The sequence below is a fragment of the Cololabis saira genome, chromosome 12, assembly GCF_033807715.1.
Source record: "Cololabis saira isolate AMF1-May2022 chromosome 12, fColSai1.1, whole genome shotgun sequence".
Lineage (NCBI taxonomy): Eukaryota > Metazoa > Chordata > Actinopteri > Beloniformes > Belonidae > Cololabis > Cololabis saira.
In genome coordinates, this window is record NC_084598.1 from 9,593,583 (window position 1) to 9,613,723 (window position 20,141).

Consider the following 20,141-nt stretch of genomic DNA (forward strand, 5'->3'; position numbering starts at 1 on the left):
TGGAAAACTGTTTTTTATTTTTGTGTTTTGATGTATTTGATGTAAGCCCAGTGGATATTTAAAGCTTACAGAAGGCTGCATTTAACTGCTGCTATGTCATTCCTGCAGTATTTCTGCAGGTGGTTTGGTCAGTGCTATTATTTGTAATATATTATATTATTTGTAATCAGCACAAATTATCTGTCCCCATATGATAAAATCTACCATCCCCCCTGATTTTTTTTACAACTCTCAAGTAGCCTACTGGTTGTATGAATGAGGGTATGGGGAGTGGGGGGGTCAAGATTGTTTCTTTTCTTTTAATGTAAAGCATTTTGTGTTGCACTTTACCTGCATGAAACGTGCTATATAAATAAATAAAGTGTATAGTTATAGTTACAATATTTTTGGAAAGCTCCCAATAATAAAAGGTAAATGCATCACGCCGCTCAGGTTAAACAGACGGGCGTCTGTGGGCGGAGCCTGCACACACAAGCCCCGCCCACACTGAGCGCGCCAGTGACGTCACTAATTCTGCAGTGATGGGATCTCGAGCGAGCGCTGGTGAGCTGCTTTTTTTTTTTTTTTTTTTTTCCTCCAAACCAACAAACTCTCAATTCCTGCTTTGTCACTTCAACGGGGAAGTAGGCAGGACGCGCACACGGACCGCCCGCTTTCACTGGTTTCTGCAGGGAGTTGACATAGAAGCGGCGGCGTCCCGGTGTAGTGTTTGTGCGGGTTTAGCAGCAGGTATCTCCTCCAGACCGTGAGTAGCAGCGTGTGTGTGTTTGTGTGCGGCTAGCCGGGCTCAGCTACTGCTACTGCTAGCGGGGAGGGAGGGGGCTGGCCGTGGTACCTGTCCAGGTCTGACACCACCGCCGGGGAAGAGATAAAGAGGATAAAGACCGTATTTCCCGGTTTAACTCCGGCGTCATCCGGCAGGTCCGCCGGTGTAGCAGCGAGTACTCAGTGCTGTTTCCTGCTGGACCAGCCTGTCCAGCTGGACCACAGCTCTGAGTTTAAACCCGGAATCTGGGGGGGATTGGGATCATATTAGGGCTCGTCGTGTGAGAGTTAAGGCTGATTTATGGTTCCGTGTTTAGGGTTGCCACCCGTCCCGTAAAATAAGGAATTGTCCTTTATTTGAGAAAAAAATGTTGCGTCCAGTATTGAACTAATACGGGACGCGATTTGTCCCGTATTTTGATTAACACACGTCTGTCACACACACATCAACACTAAATTTAACAATAATGAACAAAATAAAACACAGGAAACATTAAGGCCAGCAAAATATTTGTGGCGGGACAACATAAGACCTGCTGCGTCCGTGCCCAGATCTTTATATGTTATTATTATTATTATTATTATTTTATATATACAGGACTGTCTCAGAAAAGTAGAATATTGTGATTTTCTGTAATGCAATTACAAAAACAAAAATGTCATACATTCTGGATTCATTACAAATCAACTGAAATATTGCAAGCCTTTTATTATTTTAATATTGCTGATCATGGTTTACAGCTTAAGAAAACTCAAATATCCTACCTCAAAAAATTAGAATATTCTGGGAATCTTAATCTTAAACTGTAAGCCATGATCAGCAATATTAAAATAATAAAAGGCAATATTTCAGTCGATTTGTAATGAATCCAGAATGTATGACATTTTTGTTTTTTTAATTGCATTACAGAAAATAAAGAACTTTATCACAATATTCTAATTTTCTGAGACAGTCCTGTATGTGTGTGCCAGACAGCGGGGAGGACTCGGGCTTCACCTCCAGGTAGGGCTTGGGAATTGGGAATTAAAAGTTGCGTTCCGTATTGAACCAATACGGACATATATTATGCTCTTATTTATTGATGTCATAATATACAGGTGAAAGTCGGAACATTTGAATATATTGTAAAACTCATTCGTAGTAAATTCAACTAAAGGTGAAATAAATATATTATTTCCCACTACATTCAAAGTGAGATATTTCAAGCCTTTATTTGTTATAGTTTTGATGATCATGACTCGCAGTTTATGAAAACCCCCAAAAAAAAAATCTCAAAAAATTTGAATATTTTATGAAATCAATAAACAATTCAATCATCAAAATTATAACAAATAAAGGTTTGACATATCTTGCTTTGCATGTAATGAGACTATGTAATGTATTAGTTTTGCCTTTTAAGTTGAATTATTGAAATAAATTTACTTTACACCATGTTCTAATTTTCCAACGTTCAGCTGTAGGTTATATATTTACCTGCATACCATACATCTGGGCTGATGTGGACACACATAGAATAGTAGCAGAGGCCAGAGGTTATTTCAGTTGCTAGTATGGTTGGCTGTCTGTACAGTTGTGCAAGTGCAATGCAATTAAAGCACTTTAGACTTTAAATCAAAGCATTTTATTTTTTCATATAAAATAAATACATTTCTATGCAGTTTAGAAGATTTGGGGACGTCTCTTTTTTTTTGGCGCCTGGACTGCTGAAATTGGGGCGTCCCTTATTTCTATTTCTGAAAGGTGCTGGCAGGATCTCTGAGCCATTTAAACCCGGAATCTGGGGAGGATTTGGTTCATATTAGGGCTCGTCGTGTGAGTGTTACGCTGTTTCGGACTGGATGAGATGAAAAATGACAACAAAAACAACATGGGGCGTCGACGACAATATAAACAGATATAGGATATTCATTTTACTCTGTTCTTTCATTACATTTGCAGAAAAGTGCAGTAGGTTGGGCTGTAAAATTACAGCTTGCAATAATAAAAAAATCAAAACGCCACTGGTGAACCTGGTGACAAAGCTATAACTCTTACAATGATCAGCAGAGTAAATTAAGTTTTCTGAAATATGCTACTGGTTATCTTTGAACTTAAAACCAGGCGAAATTAGATTTCTTCACCTCTGATTAGCCCGTTTAGAAATCATTCACTGTAGCTTTAAGGATGTACACTGACCCACAACCACCAGCTCATGCTGTCTTGTTTAGAGTTTTAACTTCTATTTCTTACCGTTTTAGCCATCCATCCATTGCAGCATTAAATGTATTTTTTTTATTATTATAAACTATAAATATGGCTATAAATGAATGTAAAGATATTTATTATAATCTGCTATCACAGATTTATTTTTCTTTCTCTATTTTGAATGGTGTGTTAAATAAGATGTATTGTATTGGTCTAGATGGGTCCTTTTTCCTTCCAATGATGTATATAAAATACAGTGCAAGATATGTATGGATGGATTAAATCCTAAACAAAAAAAACAACAAAAAAACATGCAAGTACAAGGAGGATGATATTTAAATTAAATGATATTTGAGCAGCTTAGTCATAAGGCAAGTGTATTTGTGTACAATTCAACAACATGGTGAATCAGAGTTTTTACTGAGACATTAAAACATCACATAGAAATAAAAACCATGATTTAAAATGTAAGAAAAAGAACAGGAAAAAGACCAGTAACTCAAGCTTTAAAGTAACTGCAGGGTTGTAGTTTCATTCAAATGCGGCTGAGAACAGGTTTGTCTTCAGCCGGATTTAAATGAGCCAGTGTTTCAGCTGACCAGAGGCTTTCTGGGAGTTTGTTCCAGACATGTGCAGCATAGAAGCTGAACGCAGCTCCATGTCTGGGGATATAAGGTTTTTCTATATAGAAAGAAAAGCTGCTTAATTTTTCCAGCTTTTAATTTATTAATATTTTATATTCATTCCTTGCAAAAAAAGACCAAGGAAAATAAAACACACAAACAAAAAAAAACTGCTTAACAGGTAATTAACTCACTCTCTTTCCAGGCACTTAGGGGTCACTTGATCTTTAAATCTGTCATTTGACAGTTATTGCAAACTTCAGATACACAACAATACTGTTACGACACTCATTAATGTCAAATTTGTTTATTTTGTTTTTTATTAAGTCCATAAAACCAGCAAGAGGAACAAAACCAATAAAGCCCCAGCAAAATAAAATATCAAGTATATGCGAACAATAAGAAGGATATTAGAAAACGGTTAACAATAATGTTGACTCATAAAAATATGAGAAGGCATAAAGGGGAACGAAAAGCATCGTATAATGTTTTGTTTTTGATCTGTAAAAGTCTCGTGGCTGCATGGCAGACTATTGTCAATATTTCTACCAGCATCTGTAGCAAGGTATACGTCTGCAGTTACCCGTCAAATATCTTGCCTCCTCATGAAACCATTAGTTGTATGGTGTTAAGAAATACTTGGAACGTGCATTTACTAAACAACAAAATAAGACTGTTGTTTATTCTGAAAAAACATCAAGAACTTTGATGTTTTCTTTAAGCTTTCAAACGTCATCCTGAAAATGTTTTTCTATTTTTTAAATGTAGAAAGCAAAACTAAGATGAGTTCTTAACCGTATACTTTTTCTTTTAAGAAGCGCATTCATCCAAATGGGTTAATTGCTTTGACGTTTTCATCAGAAAATGTTAAAAAAAAAAAAAGGAAATTCTTAAAAATAGTACACCCCTTTCTACTGTTGGTAACAGGCGCGTTTTACAATTCTGTGCAAAGGTTTGAGTCTTTGTCTTATCTAAAATGCAACAGCATCAAGGAGACGTCTGAAGGTGATTTATGGCGCGTCCTTCAAAACTCTCAAAGCAAACTTCTGTGGAGTAGTTTGAAAAACGTGCTGTTCAAAAGGATTCTGAACTATAAATATCCTTGGTATGGCGTTGTCTTTGTGAAGGCTGCTCATGTGTGTAATAAGTCATGATTTAACTTTTGTCTCGGTAACTGGTTGTGTGTTTTTCAGAGAAAATGAGTACCATTCCCCTGTCTCGCTCTGAGGTGTTTGGCGAGCTGAGGAAGGAGCTGCTTGAGGAGTTCCATCAGTCCGATGTCCACGTCTTCATCATCATGGGAGCATCGGTGAGTAAACCGCTATTATTTCCCCTTTTTTGGGGACTTTTTCACTGAAGGCTACTTCAACATTAATTCTTGGTTATTGTTTCAAAGAAATTATGTTGAAACCTTTTTTTAAAAAAGGGGAAAAAACTATTGCAATAATTGCACAAAATGAGGTTAGGTAAATGTAAGAGTTGGTTTCAACAAACTTCCTACCGTCTGCTTTCAAAATCCACCGGCTGAGGTGGTAAAAACCTCGACGTTTCTCTTATCAGATCAGATCAGCACAAGATCTAAAAAGGAAATCTAAAAAAGTTCCTGCAGGGCCAGTGATTGATTGATTGATTTTATTTATTTACCTGCTAATATTAGCTGTGAGGTTTTTTCTTGGTGTTTTAATGCCTAAATCCAAGCTGATTTTCTTTCTACTAGTAAAATACTAAATACTTGAACTGAGAGTAGTGTAAAATGAGCATTGTTCTTTTATTTCCTGCACACACTTCCTCATACCTTTCAGGTGTACGGTAAAGGAACTAAACGTTTTCAGTATTTCTAAAATGGGTCATTTCCTTTTTTTCTTTTCTTCCCTTACTCAATATTTCAGTCCACCTTCCTTTTACGTCTTCTTCCCTCTCGACCAGGGCTTGGTATGCTGCATCTTGTTTGCTTTTTTAAATTTATTAATAAAACCAAATTTATTTACATTTTTTTTTTTTGGTGGAAAAATAAAATGCTGTTCATATTCAATCATTGTATCACTTTCAAATGGTTGCATCTGATTTCTTTCTAAACATTTAGCCGGGACGCAACACGTCATGTGGCTCTGTCCTCGTTTCTCTAGCACTGTTGGCTCTTTGTGGAAGAAGGCAGGGCAGTGGCTGTTTTTTCTTTTTTCTTTTTGCAGCGTCACTGTCTGTCAGCATTTTTCTTTCAATGCAACCTGCAGGCAGATCAGGGGAAGGGTTGGGCTGTGGGCCACTCTACTCTTGTTGTGCTAATTTACTTTATGTATGTGTGTATGTACTGAAACTACCTCTTCAGTTTGGGCTTGCAGGAACATTATTAATTTAGTGGTTGTTGTGTGTGAATTGGATGATTATTTGGTTGCTGTGACTGGGTGCTGCTAGTTATTCTGATGTTTTTAACAAAAGGGTTATACAAAAGAGTGCAGAAGGACAGACGTGAGCTGAAGTTATCATGCAGATTGCACCACTTTAAATAAAGAGGCCAGGTTACAAGGGAGCTTCCTGATGAAGATTAGTGTTTTTAAAGGGGGATGAGGAGCAGCTAAACCCATTAGACTCTTATTTGATGCCCGCAGTTCACTGCAGGCGAAGTGAGTTCTGATGTTCTTGTATTTTACATAATTCATGCTTCGATGGCTTCAGGTCATCTTCGAATTGTTACACGTTGAGTTCTTTGTGCTATGGAAATAAAATAGCTTTTTCTGTTCTAAAAGCGTCCTGTTAGGTCTTACAATAAAATTGCGTGGCACACAGGCCGTTGTCTAGTTGTAAACGCTAAAACGGTGCAATGAAAACACCAAATAAGCAGGTTCTTCAGGATGATTGTATACAACAGCAGTGCAGCCTTTCCTGTTTACAGTGGGATTATTGGGATTGCACAGTTCCTGAATGAATCCAAGCTGCTTACTTACCTGTTGTTATCAAAAGTAGCTTAAAGCGGCACAAAGGAAGTGTAGCAGTTTTAACTGTGAGGGTGGAGGTTAAGTCGCTTTTGACACACTGTCTCTTGCTCAGCCGGTCACTGTCACTCTTCCTGTTCCGTCATAACTTTCCTGAGTCTCAGTGGCCTCTGGGAGGATCCGCTGTAGCTCTGAGAGCAAGTTTCATCTTGTTGAAGTGCAATAGTGCCGTCAACGATAAGCAGGGTTTACAAGAGAACTTTGACTGGGGTCCAAAGTCACTTATGTTGGTTTTAACTGATTTAGTAATGATGGGAAAACATGAGCCATACATTTCCTAAAAGTAATAAAATATTTCCCTTAAATGAAACTGATATGAACAAAAATAAAATGTGATGCCAAGTGTAAGGGACAACGACTGCCTGTTCAACATACAGGACTGTCTCAGAAAATTAGAATATTGTGATAAAGTTCTTTTTTTTTCTGTAATGTAATTTAAAAAAAACAAAAATGTCATACATTCTGGATTCATTACAAATCAACTGAAATATTGCAAGCCTTTTATTATTTTAATATTGCTGATTATGGCTTACAGTTTAAGATTAAGATTCCCAGAATATTCAAATTTTTTGAGATAGGATATTTGAGTTTTCTTAAGCTGTAAGCCATGATCAGCAATATTTAAAATAATAAAAGGCTTGCAATATTTCAGTTGATTTGTAATGAATCCAGAATGTATGACATTTTTGTTTTTGTAATTGCATTACAAAAAAATCACAATATTCAAATTTTCTGAGACAGTCCTGTAGGTCCACGCTGGCATAAGGACTTTAAATGTAAACACTGATGATTTTTTTTCTTTTTCACATTTGGACTTTTAGGGGGATCTGGCAAAGAAAAAGATCTACCCAACTCTGTGGTGAGTGAGTCTTTGTATCGTGGTGGAGGCTGGTGAATGTTAGCATCTAATGGGAGGTGGTGAAGCTGCAGAGGATCACCTGTTCTCTGTTTGCAGGTGGCTGTTCAGAGACGGCCTCCTCCCCGAGCAGACGCATTTTGTTGGCTTTGCTCGCTCTGACTTAACAGTTGACGCCATCCGGACCTCGTGCATGCCATACCTGAAGGTAAAACTTTTTAAATGCAACTTAAGAAAAAAGAAGTTAAGTTATGTTTGGTTTATGTATAAATGTTTATATCCTCTGATCCAGGTGACGGATACAGAAACGGAGCGGTTGTCGACCTTCTTCAGCAGAAACACGTATATCAGCGGGAAATATGCAGATGAGGGTTCCTTCTCCAAACTCGATAAACACATCCAGTCTCTGCCCGGAGGAATCGCCGCCAACCGTCTCTTCTACCTGGCACTGCCGCCAACGGTCTACCACGATGTTACCAAGAACATCAAGAACCACTGCATGAGCACAAAGTCAGTACCAACTGTTCTGTTTGTTTCACCTTTAACACTTGGTTGTTAACGTTGGGAGGGAGAAGCACTTCTTAAAGCTCTAGCCAGGTTTCTGACGTATTTTCTGCTCCTTTTGGTTTACATGATGGGCCCGAAAGCTTTATCTGTAGTTTTATGCTTTTACATAAATTATTTGATAAAATGAACTAAAGCTTCAGAACCATTTAATCACTTTAAAAAAAACAAACATAAAAAACGGTGCTTTTTGTTGTCATGTTCTGGAAGATTATTACAAGAGATGGGAGCATTCTGGACGAATGCGTTATATCAACCATTTCAGCGTCATCCCTCCTGGAGGGGTCGCCACAATAATTAATTAATATAATTTGGTGGCTTACTAGGGCTGAACGATTTTTGAAAATCCAATTGCGATTTATTTTTTATTTTTTTCCTCAATATTGCGATTGTGATTTAATATGCGATAATTTGTTCTCATGTATTTTTCAACTACACAAGCAATAAATCTGTCTGTTTTATAATAAACAATATCAGATTTATTCAAAGCACAGATTACAACAATAAAGAAACCAAATCTGTGGCTTTACCTCTTTAACACGTCTGTACACATGAGTGTTATGGGTCGTTCTCTCTGAATCCAATCGCACAACACCAAACCGGGTTAAACTTTAGCCAATATGATGCGTAGCTTAATAGAAAAACACAAAAAAACTCCCACAGGGAACAAAAAAACCTTCCTCACAAACAAACCAACAAAGCTCAGAGTTAACAAAACGAACCAGCAATGAACAACTTGCAGCCCCGCTCTTTAACCTCTCTAACTAGCCCACACTGGGATGAGTCCTGCCTCAATACTTAAGCACGAATGCCGCCTGGACCATGGTCGTCACGTCGGTTCATGAAGCCATGTCCTTTCATGAGGTAGCTTTCTTTGTTTACATTTTATTTATTTTCTGGTCAGACGCTACTTACACTACTGCATAAGACAGCCGGCTCACGTCTAGCATTAGTCTTTGAGGACTTAACCGATTCTCCCTGCAGGATTCTATCGATACATTTACCAAACTGGTTAATAATTCAATAAAGTCAAAGAGAAAAATGAGCGACCAGGAATGTAATTTCAATTGAAATCAAAGCGCCCAACTTACAAAGCAATAAATCAAATACATTAAGTACCAGAACAAATGATCCGAAACAAAAGTCAAAAGGAAAATAAAAAACAAGCCATTCGGTTCTGTGCTCCTACAAGAGGAAGGCAACCTATCCCATAGAATACGCTGGAAACATAATCCCGACGCCTTGCCACCGGTCAGGTCCTGCTTAGACTCTTCTCATGTGTTTCAAAGAGCGCCGCCATCACCTGGCGTTCTGTCTCTTTTAAACCATATGGCTGTCAGTGTGGTCCCTTCAATCTGTATGCCGACAGGTGAGTCACCTCTGACACGTCAGCATAAAGTTAAAATAAATGATGGGCAATGTGATGATGTAAATGATAAAAAAATAGATAGATTTAAACTGTAAAACAGTGTTTCCAGTAAAATGACATTCCTCATGACATGTGGCAGTGCTACGGCGTACCTGAGCACAGTAGCACGTCTTCCCACCGTGCCAGAGATCAAAAGAGCAGAAATCATGCCGTGCTGAACACCTGCGCTCGTCAGAAGGACCAAACATGAGAGTCAGTCGTGCTTGAGCACAGTTAGGATGGCTTGGTGTTGATGCACCGTTGAACTCCCCCGTCCAGCAGAGAGCAGCTCTGTCACAAGTCCTGGAAACCCACAGGAAGCGACAAGTGCCCGGACCACCTCCAACATGACCACTGCGTCTGTGGTCTGACCTGCTCATGTTCTCCCGCGTGTGCCGTGTTTCAGGGGCTGGAACCGGGTGATTGTGGAGAAGCCGTTTGGACATGATCTCCAGAGCTCCGAGGAGCTGACCGCTCACCTGTCGTCTCTCTTCACCGAGGACCAGATCTACCGCATAGACCATTATCTGGGGAAGGAAATGGTGCAGAACCTCATGGTTCTCAGGTAGGAGAAATCCTAAAATTAAGTTATTTTGTATTTATTGTGGTACTTTATAAAGATACTAATAACCACGTTGGTTGTTGTATAATGCTTTAAGTTGATTCCACTTAGCTGTTTTCAGTCTGGCCTGTGTGGAGCAGCACGGTTGGACTGAAGCAACTGTTTGTGGTTTTGTAATAAAACTCAGTATTACCAACATAATTCTGTGTTCTTCCTTTTTGGTCTCTGCAGTGGGCGGAGGTTTATGTTTTTAAATTCAATGCTGGAACAGTAATCTGCTTTTGATAGAAGGGGATTTGAATCGTGCCAAGCATCATTTTCAGCCGGCTTGTGTTTGAGACAAGCCCCTGTGAATGTGGCGCAGTAAAAATAGCTGGTTTCTAAACGAGAGCTGAAGATAAATGTTTGTGCGTGTTGTCAGGAACAGCTGTGCTGTTGTGTACGTGCTACTGGGTAGAGAATAACTATGGGATGCCCCCCTGCAGGTTTGGGAACCGGATCTTTGGACCAATCTGGAACAGAGACAGCGTGGCCTGTGTTGTTCTCACCTTCAAAGAACCGTTTGGCACTCAGGGACGAGGAGGCTACTTTGATGATTTCGGTATCATCCGGTGAGGAGACGGACACAATTAGCTGTTTGTTTCTGCACTTAATCTGTTAAATCTGTACTCCTGTTGATTAACATTTTAAAAGGAACGCTCCAAGCAAAGCTTTACACACTTTTTTTTTTGCAGTTATTCATATCTTATTAATTATTTTGTCAGAAACCAAATTGCTTCCTGCTTTTGTAGAGGCCGGTCCATCAAGAGATGCAGTTGGTCTTTTGTGTGACCACCTGTTGTCTTTGTCATCATCAGAGATGTCATGCAGAACCACCTGCTTCAGATGCTCTGCCTGGTTGCCATGGAGAAACCAGCTTCCACCAGCTCTGATGACGTCAGGGATGAAAAGGTACAGCGTTACCGGCGGGGAGTAAATGCTTCAACGTGACAGAGATATTTACTGCAGGAAGTTTAAGTGTACAGGACTGTCTCAGAAAATTTTAATATTGTGATAAAGTTCTTTATTTTCTGTATTGCAATTTAATAATAAAAAAAAAAAAAAAAAAAAAAAGTCATACATTCTGGATTCATTACAAATCAACTGAAATATTGCAAGCTTTTTATTATTTTAATATTGCTGATTATGGCTTAAGATTAAGATTCCCAGAATATTCCAATTTTTTGAGATAGGATATTTGAGTTTTCTTAAGCTGTAAGCCATGATCAGCAATATTAAAATAATAAAAGGCTTTCAATATTTCAGTTGATTTGTAATGAATCCAGAGTGTATGCCGTTTTTGTAATTGCATTACAGAAAATCACAATATTCTAATTTTCTGAGACAGTCCTGTATGACTTTGGGAGCTCTCTGCTCAGCCGCTGCACGTTCTCTGCCGCAGGTGAAGGTGCTGAAGTGCATCGCCCCAGTGACCATGTCGGACGTGGTGTTGGGTCAGTACGCGGGGGATCCAGAAGGGGAAGGAGATGCCAAACTGGGTTATCTAGATGATCCCACAGTACCCAAAGGATCAACTCAGGCCACCTTCGCCACAGCTGTGCTTTATGTGCACAATGAACGCTGGGACGGTAAAGATCTGCCGTGTTTTAATTCCACCAGTTTCCCCCCCGTGCGCTTTGATCATAGATTATAAATGCGTGAATATATTCTTCCTCAGGTGTTCCTTTCATCCTTCGATGTGGCAAAGCTCTGAACGAGAGGAAAGCAGAGGTGCGGCTGCAGTTCACGGACGTCCCGGGAGATATTTTTGGAAACCAGTGTCGGAGGAACGAGCTGGTGGTGCGAGTGCAGCCCAACGAGGCCGTGTACGCCAAGATGATGAGCAAGAAACCTGGCGTCTACTTCAGCCCCGAGGAAACGGAGCTGGACCTCACCTACAAGAGCAGATACAAGGCACGCTCACGTTCATTTATGGTCCCACTCACTCGCGGTGACGTCACAACTAGGGCTGGGCGATATATCGAGATTTTAATAAATATCGATATATTTTCAAACGAGATATGGTACGAGACAATATTGTTTATATCGAAAAAAAAAACTTTTTTTTTTTTAATGATTTTGATATACGGTAGCTTATTTTGTGACAAATTGACTTGAATGTTTCATTTGAGATTTGCACAAATGTTTTGTTATTTGCACAACTGTCAACCTCAGTGGAAAAGTCTGCCTGTTACTGTCTACATTGTATTAATTGCACAGTGTATTTTAATTTAATTGTTATGCAGGAAAGGGATATTTGTTTTATTTTATTCAAGGAGCATTTTTATTCTATATATGCAGGCAGTTTATTTTTATTTCATTTGTTTTATACATTTTGATATTGTGCAGACCTCTGTTAATAAAGGAACCTGTGTGACATTTGGCACGAGGCTTTGTTTTAAAACTGACTGTTTTTTAAAGGGTTTGCCTCAGAAAAAATGAAGCTAACAGAGATGCTATGCTATAATGCTTTGGGGGAAACCCCAATTATGGCACAGAAAAAATATTGATATATATCGAGTATTCAGCTAGAAAATATCCAGATATGACTTTTGGTCCATATCGCCCAGCCCTAGTCACAACCCGCCTTCAACTTTAATGTTTTTACAAAAAGAGAAGTAAAGTTGATAACTCTACTTCCAGGACGTGAAGCTTCCAGATGCGTATGAGCGTCTCATCCTGGACGTCTTCTGCGGGAGCCAGATGCACTTCGTGAGAAGGTCTGTGACTGTGTCATGTTACTGCTTTTAAAACAAACCTGCTTGTTCTGCTGCTGCAAGTTCCCTCTGGCGTCACTAGGTGGCGCCATTGTGCATGTTGACTCTTCGGCACGACCAGAGTTTGACAGTATAAGCTGCACCGCTCCTCTTTTGTGTCAAGTTACATGAATTGTTGATGTGTGCAGTGACGAACTAAGGGAAGCTTGGAGGATCTTCACCCCCCTCCTTCATCAGATAGACAACGAGAAGCCACAGCCTATTCCTTATAAATACGGGAGGTAGGACACGTTCACTTTCCCCTCAACTCAAGACTGATTTTCATACCAAACATTGATTTTTTTTCTTTTTTTCTTTTTAACACCTCCCCTTTCTTCTCCTTCTCCTCAGCCGTGGTCCAGCAGAAGCGGACGAGCTCGTACAGAGAGTCGGATTTCGCTACGAAGGCACTTATAGATGGGTCAACCCTCACAGACTTTGATTTGTGATAAGACAAGAAAGGGACCGAAGTAGAGTAGGAGGAGTCCAGCAGCTCAAGTGAGCGATGATGTTGCAATACTGGAGTGTCTTGGGGGAAGGAGGCATTTCCACTATGTGGATCCATCACGCAGCAAAGAGGAAGGCAACCTTACCATTTAACAAAAAAAACAAAACAAAAAAAATCTCAGGTAGAGCTTAAACATTCAGAGGAAACGTTTGAATCACTCGTGTCAACCTTGGGCTTACTATCACAACATTTGTGGTAGTAATATTTTGTCTTCATACATTCAAAACAACTTTTAAAGTCTTCATTTATGTAAAAGACCAAGTTAATGACGGAGGAATAGGATAGAAAACTGAACAAGTGCTCTGTGAAAGCAGAGCAGCAACAAAACTACCATCTGGTTTACGTTCAGGCAGCGGAAACCAAAGAGGTAACCGAGCCGAACAACAGGACCACGTGTCCACTCGCTGGCACTCTTTATTACCTGTGATTGTATTACTAGAATGCTTCTGCAGCATTGGTTAGTAACGCTTATAAGAGTTATTTTTTTCCTCTTATAATTTCTTTTTGCCTGGGACCAAGACTTCTTGAGGATAAAGACTGGATTTTGAAAAGGTGATGCAGGCAGTTTCTCTGAACAACTCATTCTGCAATAGTCTTAAATGTCCTCCTGGACACTGGAAAACAAGATAATTATTGTCTCTTAGCCTCTGAGCTTCATTCCACTTTTGTTTACATTTCTTTTTTTCCACATAAGTTATGACATTGACTTGATATTTCGAAATATCCCCTTGGCAACGTCTAAAGTCTTACTAAATGCTGCTGTCCGCTGCACACTCATGTTACATAGCTATGCTTCCACCACTTGTAATAAACTTTTGTTTCATGTTTTGTGGTTGCTTGATGTTTCAAAACACAAGAAGGAACATTAAACCAGTGTAACTGCGACTCTTGGTGCACTGCTGATATCCAAACGACCAAAATAAACACTCAATACATTTCTCACCAGAATGCATTTATTCAAATAACTTCCCACATTAGCTTTGAGTAACAACTTGATCAGACCAATAAAAGGCTAAATGAAGTGATTGATTGGAAGGTTAACCCCATGCGACGTTCTCCAGCAGTGTAGCCATCATGGTTGGAGATGTAAACATCAGAGCAGCGAGGGCAGGATCTGCAGCTTCTTGGATGTGTTGTACAATATTAAAGTCAAGAGTAAATGGGTATTAGCTGCCTCGAGTAGCCGTTTTGTTTTCATTACAGACAACTTTAATTATAACTCAAAGTTAATTTCCGATCTGGTTCTTAGGAATGAAGCTGGGAACTCGCGCTGGTTGCCCTCGAAACAAAAGAAATGCTGCGATTTCCTCAGTGATTTACACCACGTCAATAAAACCATGTTACAAAGAGATGGAAGGTGGGAGGAGACAAAAACTTGGCCTCCATGCAGTTTAAGGCACATTAGCTTCACGTTAAAATCTGGTGCTGTGCGTTTTAACAGGATGTTCACAGTACAGGCAGGACATGTCAATACAGAGACAATAAGGTATTACATTTAAATAACGCATGAACATGGTTCTTAGGACGGTAAAAGCAATGCTCCAAGAATAAATCTACCAAGATTAGTTTAATTTCTTTCCAAATGAATCAACTGCGATATAGTGTTGAATTAAAAACCATCCACTCAGATATCACGTGGCACTTTAAAAAAAAAAAAAAAAAGTTTATAATTATCTAAAAGAAAATATTCAAGTTTTGGTACATATCTAAAACAAGAACTGAAGTGGAGCTCAACACTCTGAACACGGCTCCACCGTGGGGCTGTGAGCGCACGGTGGCTGGAGTGATGCGTCAACCCGTTACTGTGGGACAAAAGCAAGAAAGTGGTCATGTTCCCCATGAAGAAGGCACTCGGAGCTGATTTCTGTTCTTCACATGTGCTCTGGGTGGTTCTGCAAACAGCTGATGAACTCTGCCACCGGGTGGCCCTGGTAGCAGATCTGGTAGACGGCGTTGAACAGAGGGAACCTGGAACAGGAGGAGGTTTTCAACTTAGCTCACGTCTTCTCCAGCTAATGTGACAGCAGGCGCTTACATGCTGGTGTTCTGTTACATTTCTGTAAAAGTGGGCCACCAGATTTACTCCGTTGGCCAAAGCAAGACAGGAATTAAATAGCAGCATGATGCTGTCAACTTTCTTCATATAAGAGTGTCATGTCCTCTTAACAGGCTTTTCCAGAAAGCCGCCCTTAGAGGCACCGAGACCAACAAAAGGGGTAAGTGTTTCACAGAGAAATGCCAGGATGCAAGCGCTGCGTGATAAAGTCCCCGTCCTGCTGGACTTACTTGTCAACCAGGTTTTTGTGCTTGAGGATGAGATAAACCTCAGCTGCCGTCGCTGGCCCCTGCAGCTTCTGACCATTCAGCATTTCTTTCTCCAGATCCTCGATGGACTGAGAAAAACACGTCAGGTACAGAAGAGTTCATACTCTACTATAAAACCAAGGCAAACCTTCAGAAACACTTGAAAAAGTTGGACTGTCTCAGAAAATTTGAATATTATGATAAAGTCCTTTATTTTCTGTAATGCAAAAATGTCATACATTCTGGATTCATTACAAATTAACTGAAATATTGCAAGCCTTTTATTATTTTAATAGTGCTGATTATGGCTTACAGTTTAAGATTCCCAGAATATTCACATTTTTTGAGATAGGATATTTGAGTTTTTGTAAGCTGTAAGCCATGATCAGCAATATTAAAATAATAAAAGGCTTGTAATATTTCAGTTGACTTGTAATGAATCCAGAATGTATGACTTTTTTTTTTTTTTTTTTTTTTTTTTTAAAATTGCATTACAGAAAATAAAGAACTTTATCACAATATTCTAATTTTCTGAGATGGTCCTGTAAGGCTCGTCATTAAAAGTCAATTTGAGGGCACCCTCTTCAAAACCCAAGCTCTCACCTTCCCGGTCTTCACAAAAGCTTCGGCCACTTTGCGGTTGCGTCCGCCGTAGCAGGTTGTGATGAGGTCGGCCACGCCGCAGCTCTCCAGGAACGTGGCGGAGGACACCGGCCCGGCGGTACAGAAGATGCGGGCGAAGGCAATCATCTCCATCAGGCCCAGCCTGATCACCGCTGCCTTCGTGTTGTCCCCAAAGCCCAGGCCGTCGCAGAAACCTGCGCCGACTGCAACAATGTTCTGCAAGACGGACGAGTGGAAACAAACGGCACGGATATAAAAAATCTGGAAAACAAACCTGCTCGCTTCGGGAAAGTGCAAACCACCTCGAGAATTAATGACGTTGCTGATCCTGCCATCGCTGAGTGAATGAACTTCAACATCTCATTAAATTTGGAGCATTAATTACTTCCCTTTATCCCTCTGGGCCTTTTTAGTGATTAGAATCTCAGTTTGATTGAAACAGGTTCCTCCTCCTTCCTCCAGCGAGACTTTTTCTAATACACTTAAGAGATCTCTCAGACCATCGTCTCCAAGCCAAACACACCAGCCGGCTTTCTTGAGTTTCAACCCAAGTCGGCATGAGCAACACAGTACTTACTAAAAGTTATCAACTATACTTCCAATTGAAACTGATATTTTAACAGAGTATGAGAAGTTCCTTTACAAACTGCCTCTAGTTTAAAGACCTACAGAAAATTGATATAGTGCATTATTTATTGACCAGGATCATTACACAGTGCAGAAACATACACTAATCACCATGTGTTGCATGTGAGCCTTTAGTCATGTTCATTTTCACCTATTTATGTGCACGTTGTTTGTACTTAGAAGTTGTGGTTCTTTGTTAAATTGTAAAGAACAGCAACAAATGTTAGCAGCTTGTGGAGGTTACTGGGATGTCAAGTGTTGTCAGACTACGAAACATGCAACATTTAAAAAGGAGCTTGAGGCCGGATTGAGGCAGGATTTATGAAAAAAAATTCGTATACATTTTAAGTTTTCTAGTAATAATGTCAGATGAAGCGTTCCAAACCCAAAACAATGAGCCCTCTAGCGTATCTCTCCATTGCCTTGAACAGGCTGTGTGCTGCAAAATGTGCTGCAATTCGGTCCCGAATTTCCCGCGCTGGGCTGTGGATGTGACGTCACATGACGCTGCATGCACGTTCTCCCCGTTCTCCCGTGCCGGCTTCGCTGTTGGCTGCAGTACCCCCGACGGCCGTCGTGGTGAAGGGTGGCGCTAGAGAGTCTCATTTCTTAAAAAGGAGCCTCAAGCTCCTTTAAATCATGTCAGGTCTCTCTCAAGCATGTTTATGACAACATGCTTCAATAATGTCCTTTATTTATTACAGTAAATATTACTTTTTGTGCAGTTTTAAGAGTGAACGTCTCAACTATCCCCTGTAGTTTCCAGTTAGTTAACGGTCCAAGCTTGTTTTGCAAACGTCGAGGTTCATGTAGTTCGGTGTTAAAAGTGCATTTTGTTAGCCACATGCTACCAGGGTAACTGCCCTAGAAATGTGCACGATCATGCATTTCCTGAAGGGGTTGAAACTAGACTTTTTTTTTTGACCTTCACCAAATGGATTAAGGGTTTGGATTGCACGGATATTTTGTTGGACAGATGTTACACGATCCAAAAAAATAAGCTTACAAGCTATAGTGCCTTCACAACTCGGTGCAAAACCTACATTTGTAGTTGCTCGTCTGAATGGCAGAAAGTTTGTCATTTGTAAACTATTTTAAAACAAAAGAGCAGTTGGCAAGTTGTAAAGAAATGTAACTTGTGTAACAACATCTTTCATTGTGAAAGCTCACCTTCAGGGCTCCGCAGATTTCCACCACGTCACACTCTTCTACGACAGTAACTCTGAAGTTGTCTGTTTGCATCAGCTCCTTCAGGAGGGCGCCATGATTTTTATTCTTACAGCCTGCAAGCAGGAAAAAAGAAACTTCAACAGGGTGAAAATTGAACACCTACAGCAAGCTAAACCTTCCATTCCTGTTAATCCAACAGAATTAATCCTGTAAAAAGAGGTCACTGCTGGTTTGTTTTACCCGGTGCCGACAGTAAGCCTTATGAAGAATTCAGATAAAACTGATCGTCCAGCTTCAACTTCACACGAATGATGCAGAAACATTGCACCAAGATTAAAAGTGACCTATTCTTTACCAGGAGATAAACAAATTTAAAAAAAAAAGATCCCTCACCAATGGTTGTTTCACAGAACTTCTCATCAGCAACCTCATTGGCGATGTTGGCCCCCATCAGCACACTCATTGTGATGCCAAGCTTCTCCTGGATCACATCTGAGATGAGTTTGAGTCCATCGGGACCCTCGTCTACACCCTGAAGGAGCACACACACACAAAAAAAGAGAAATGCTTCACAAGTTGGCGGGTTGCCGTCTGGTTCAAAGGCAACCCTGCTCAGCAGTGCTTGCGAAACTAGGAGCAAAGTCAAACCTTGATGAGGGACATCCCCAGAGCGTCACTCTTAATCTTGCCCTTTATGGTGTCACACACTTTGCCTATAAACTGGTGTGGGATCACGAACACCAGAATGTCTGCATCCTTGGAAGCCTCCACCAGGTCAGGCACGGCCACCTGAGGGGGAGGAGGACAAGGTGGTGCAAACAAAGGAGAACATCTGTTTAAACCTTGGAAGACAAACTTTAAAAACGAGGCCAAACAATGCACTTGAGAGACCATGCAAAAAGAACAAAAGAGAAAGTCAAACTAACAGCATCTTACCACATTTGTTGGTAGCTGATGTCCAGGAAGATACTTCACGTTTTCATGGCTGGTGTTGATAATCTCAGTCAGGTTCCTGCCGTTCACCTGCTCCTCAAACACCCACATTTTCACTTCATTGTCAAAGTTTGGGTTTTTAGCAGCATTGGCGCCCACAATTTTGGCGATGGCAGATCCCCTGTGAAGTTTAACAGTAGAGGTTGGTGTTTAGTTTGCAGGACGTTTAAACCCCCAAGCATTTGCAGCTGCTCTGCTGAGCAGCATGGCCCGGCATGCTGGCTCCAGGCACCAAACTGCACTCACATTTCTCCTTATGTTCATACCTTATTCAACAGTTGAATTACATAATATTTCCTCATAATTTTAAAATGAGATCATTATTTCCAGGTGTGCAGCACTTCGGCTTAAAAACATTACATCTCAACCATCGGCGCTGCAACCCTAACTAACGCTGTAGTGCAAAGAAAAACAATAAAGTCACGATAAAATACTTTCCACTCCGTTAACAAACTAAAGACCCAAGCCGAATTTAAGAGAGGATTATTATCATCAGTCTTTTGCTTGAAATTCTCTTTTAGCTCTTTAGGAGTTTCATGTTAACACACAGATACTTTAATCTGTCGGAGTTTTGAATGGAGTTCTGCACCTCAGCGAGCTAACGTCGCTGTGCGCGCACGAAGGCTAATTTAAGGCACAGCATCTCGGTAATCAGGACTGACGTGGTCCCTGTCCGGATCACATAAACACCTATTATGCACATGATCAAAACCTAATTAATATGTTCACTCTGTAGAGGCGTTTTGCCCGCCGGTCGACACCAGCAGTGAATGAAACTAAAGGTTGATTTATGGTTCCGCGTTACACCGACGCAGCGGCGACGCCTACCGTACGGTGTGCGTCGCCGCGTACCTACGGCGTCGATTTAACGCGGAACCATAAATCAGCCTTAAGGCTGTTGCTATGGAGAGCGTTGCTAGTGAGCGGCACATGGAGTAACGTGGCAGCGCTGCGACCAGCCCGGAGCCCGACACAAAAAACCCACAAATCACCACAATAACACGCAGACTTGCCAGTTTCCAGAGCCCACGATGCAGACTTTCTTCGGCGCTGCCATGTTGAGGAGATGGAGCAGCAGCGGAGGAGGAGGAGGAGGAGGCTGCAGCGCTACAGGCGGGTTATGTAACAGCTGTGCTGTTATTGGCTGGCCGGGGGGAGACACCCGGC

At 40.6% G+C, this 20,141-nt stretch overlaps 2 protein-coding genes across 2 annotated transcripts; one reads left to right on the forward strand and one right to left on the reverse strand.

Moving 5' to 3' along the window:
- Positions 1–513: 513 nt before the first annotated feature.
- LOC133456805 (glucose-6-phosphate 1-dehydrogenase) lies at positions 514–14,081 on the forward strand. The gene is made up of 13 exons (XM_061735397.1): positions 514–543; positions 4,767–4,882; positions 7,385–7,422; positions 7,519–7,627; positions 7,712–7,929; positions 9,798–9,956; positions 10,439–10,564; positions 10,811–10,904; positions 11,395–11,581; positions 11,671–11,906; positions 12,636–12,712; positions 12,898–12,990; positions 13,100–14,081. Exons 1-13 carry the CDS (start codon positions 522–524, stop codon positions 13,188–13,190), a joined length of 1,566 nt encoding a protein of 521 aa, XP_061591381.1. The 5' UTR covers positions 514–521; the 3' UTR covers positions 13,191–14,081.
- Positions 14,082–14,191: 110 nt separating this feature from the next.
- Positions 14,192–20,108, reverse strand: LOC133456807 (glycerol-3-phosphate dehydrogenase [NAD(+)], cytoplasmic). Its single transcript, XM_061735398.1, has 8 exons — positions 19,988–20,108; positions 18,918–19,095; positions 18,630–18,770; positions 18,375–18,513; positions 17,982–18,094; positions 16,164–16,400; positions 15,543–15,649; positions 14,192–15,224 (listed from the first exon to the last, which is right to left on the reverse strand). Exons 1-8 carry the CDS (start codon positions 20,029–20,031, stop codon positions 15,128–15,130), a joined length of 1,056 nt encoding a protein of 351 aa, XP_061591382.1. The 5' UTR covers positions 20,032–20,108; the 3' UTR covers positions 14,192–15,127.
- Positions 20,109–20,141: the final 33 nt, after the last annotated feature.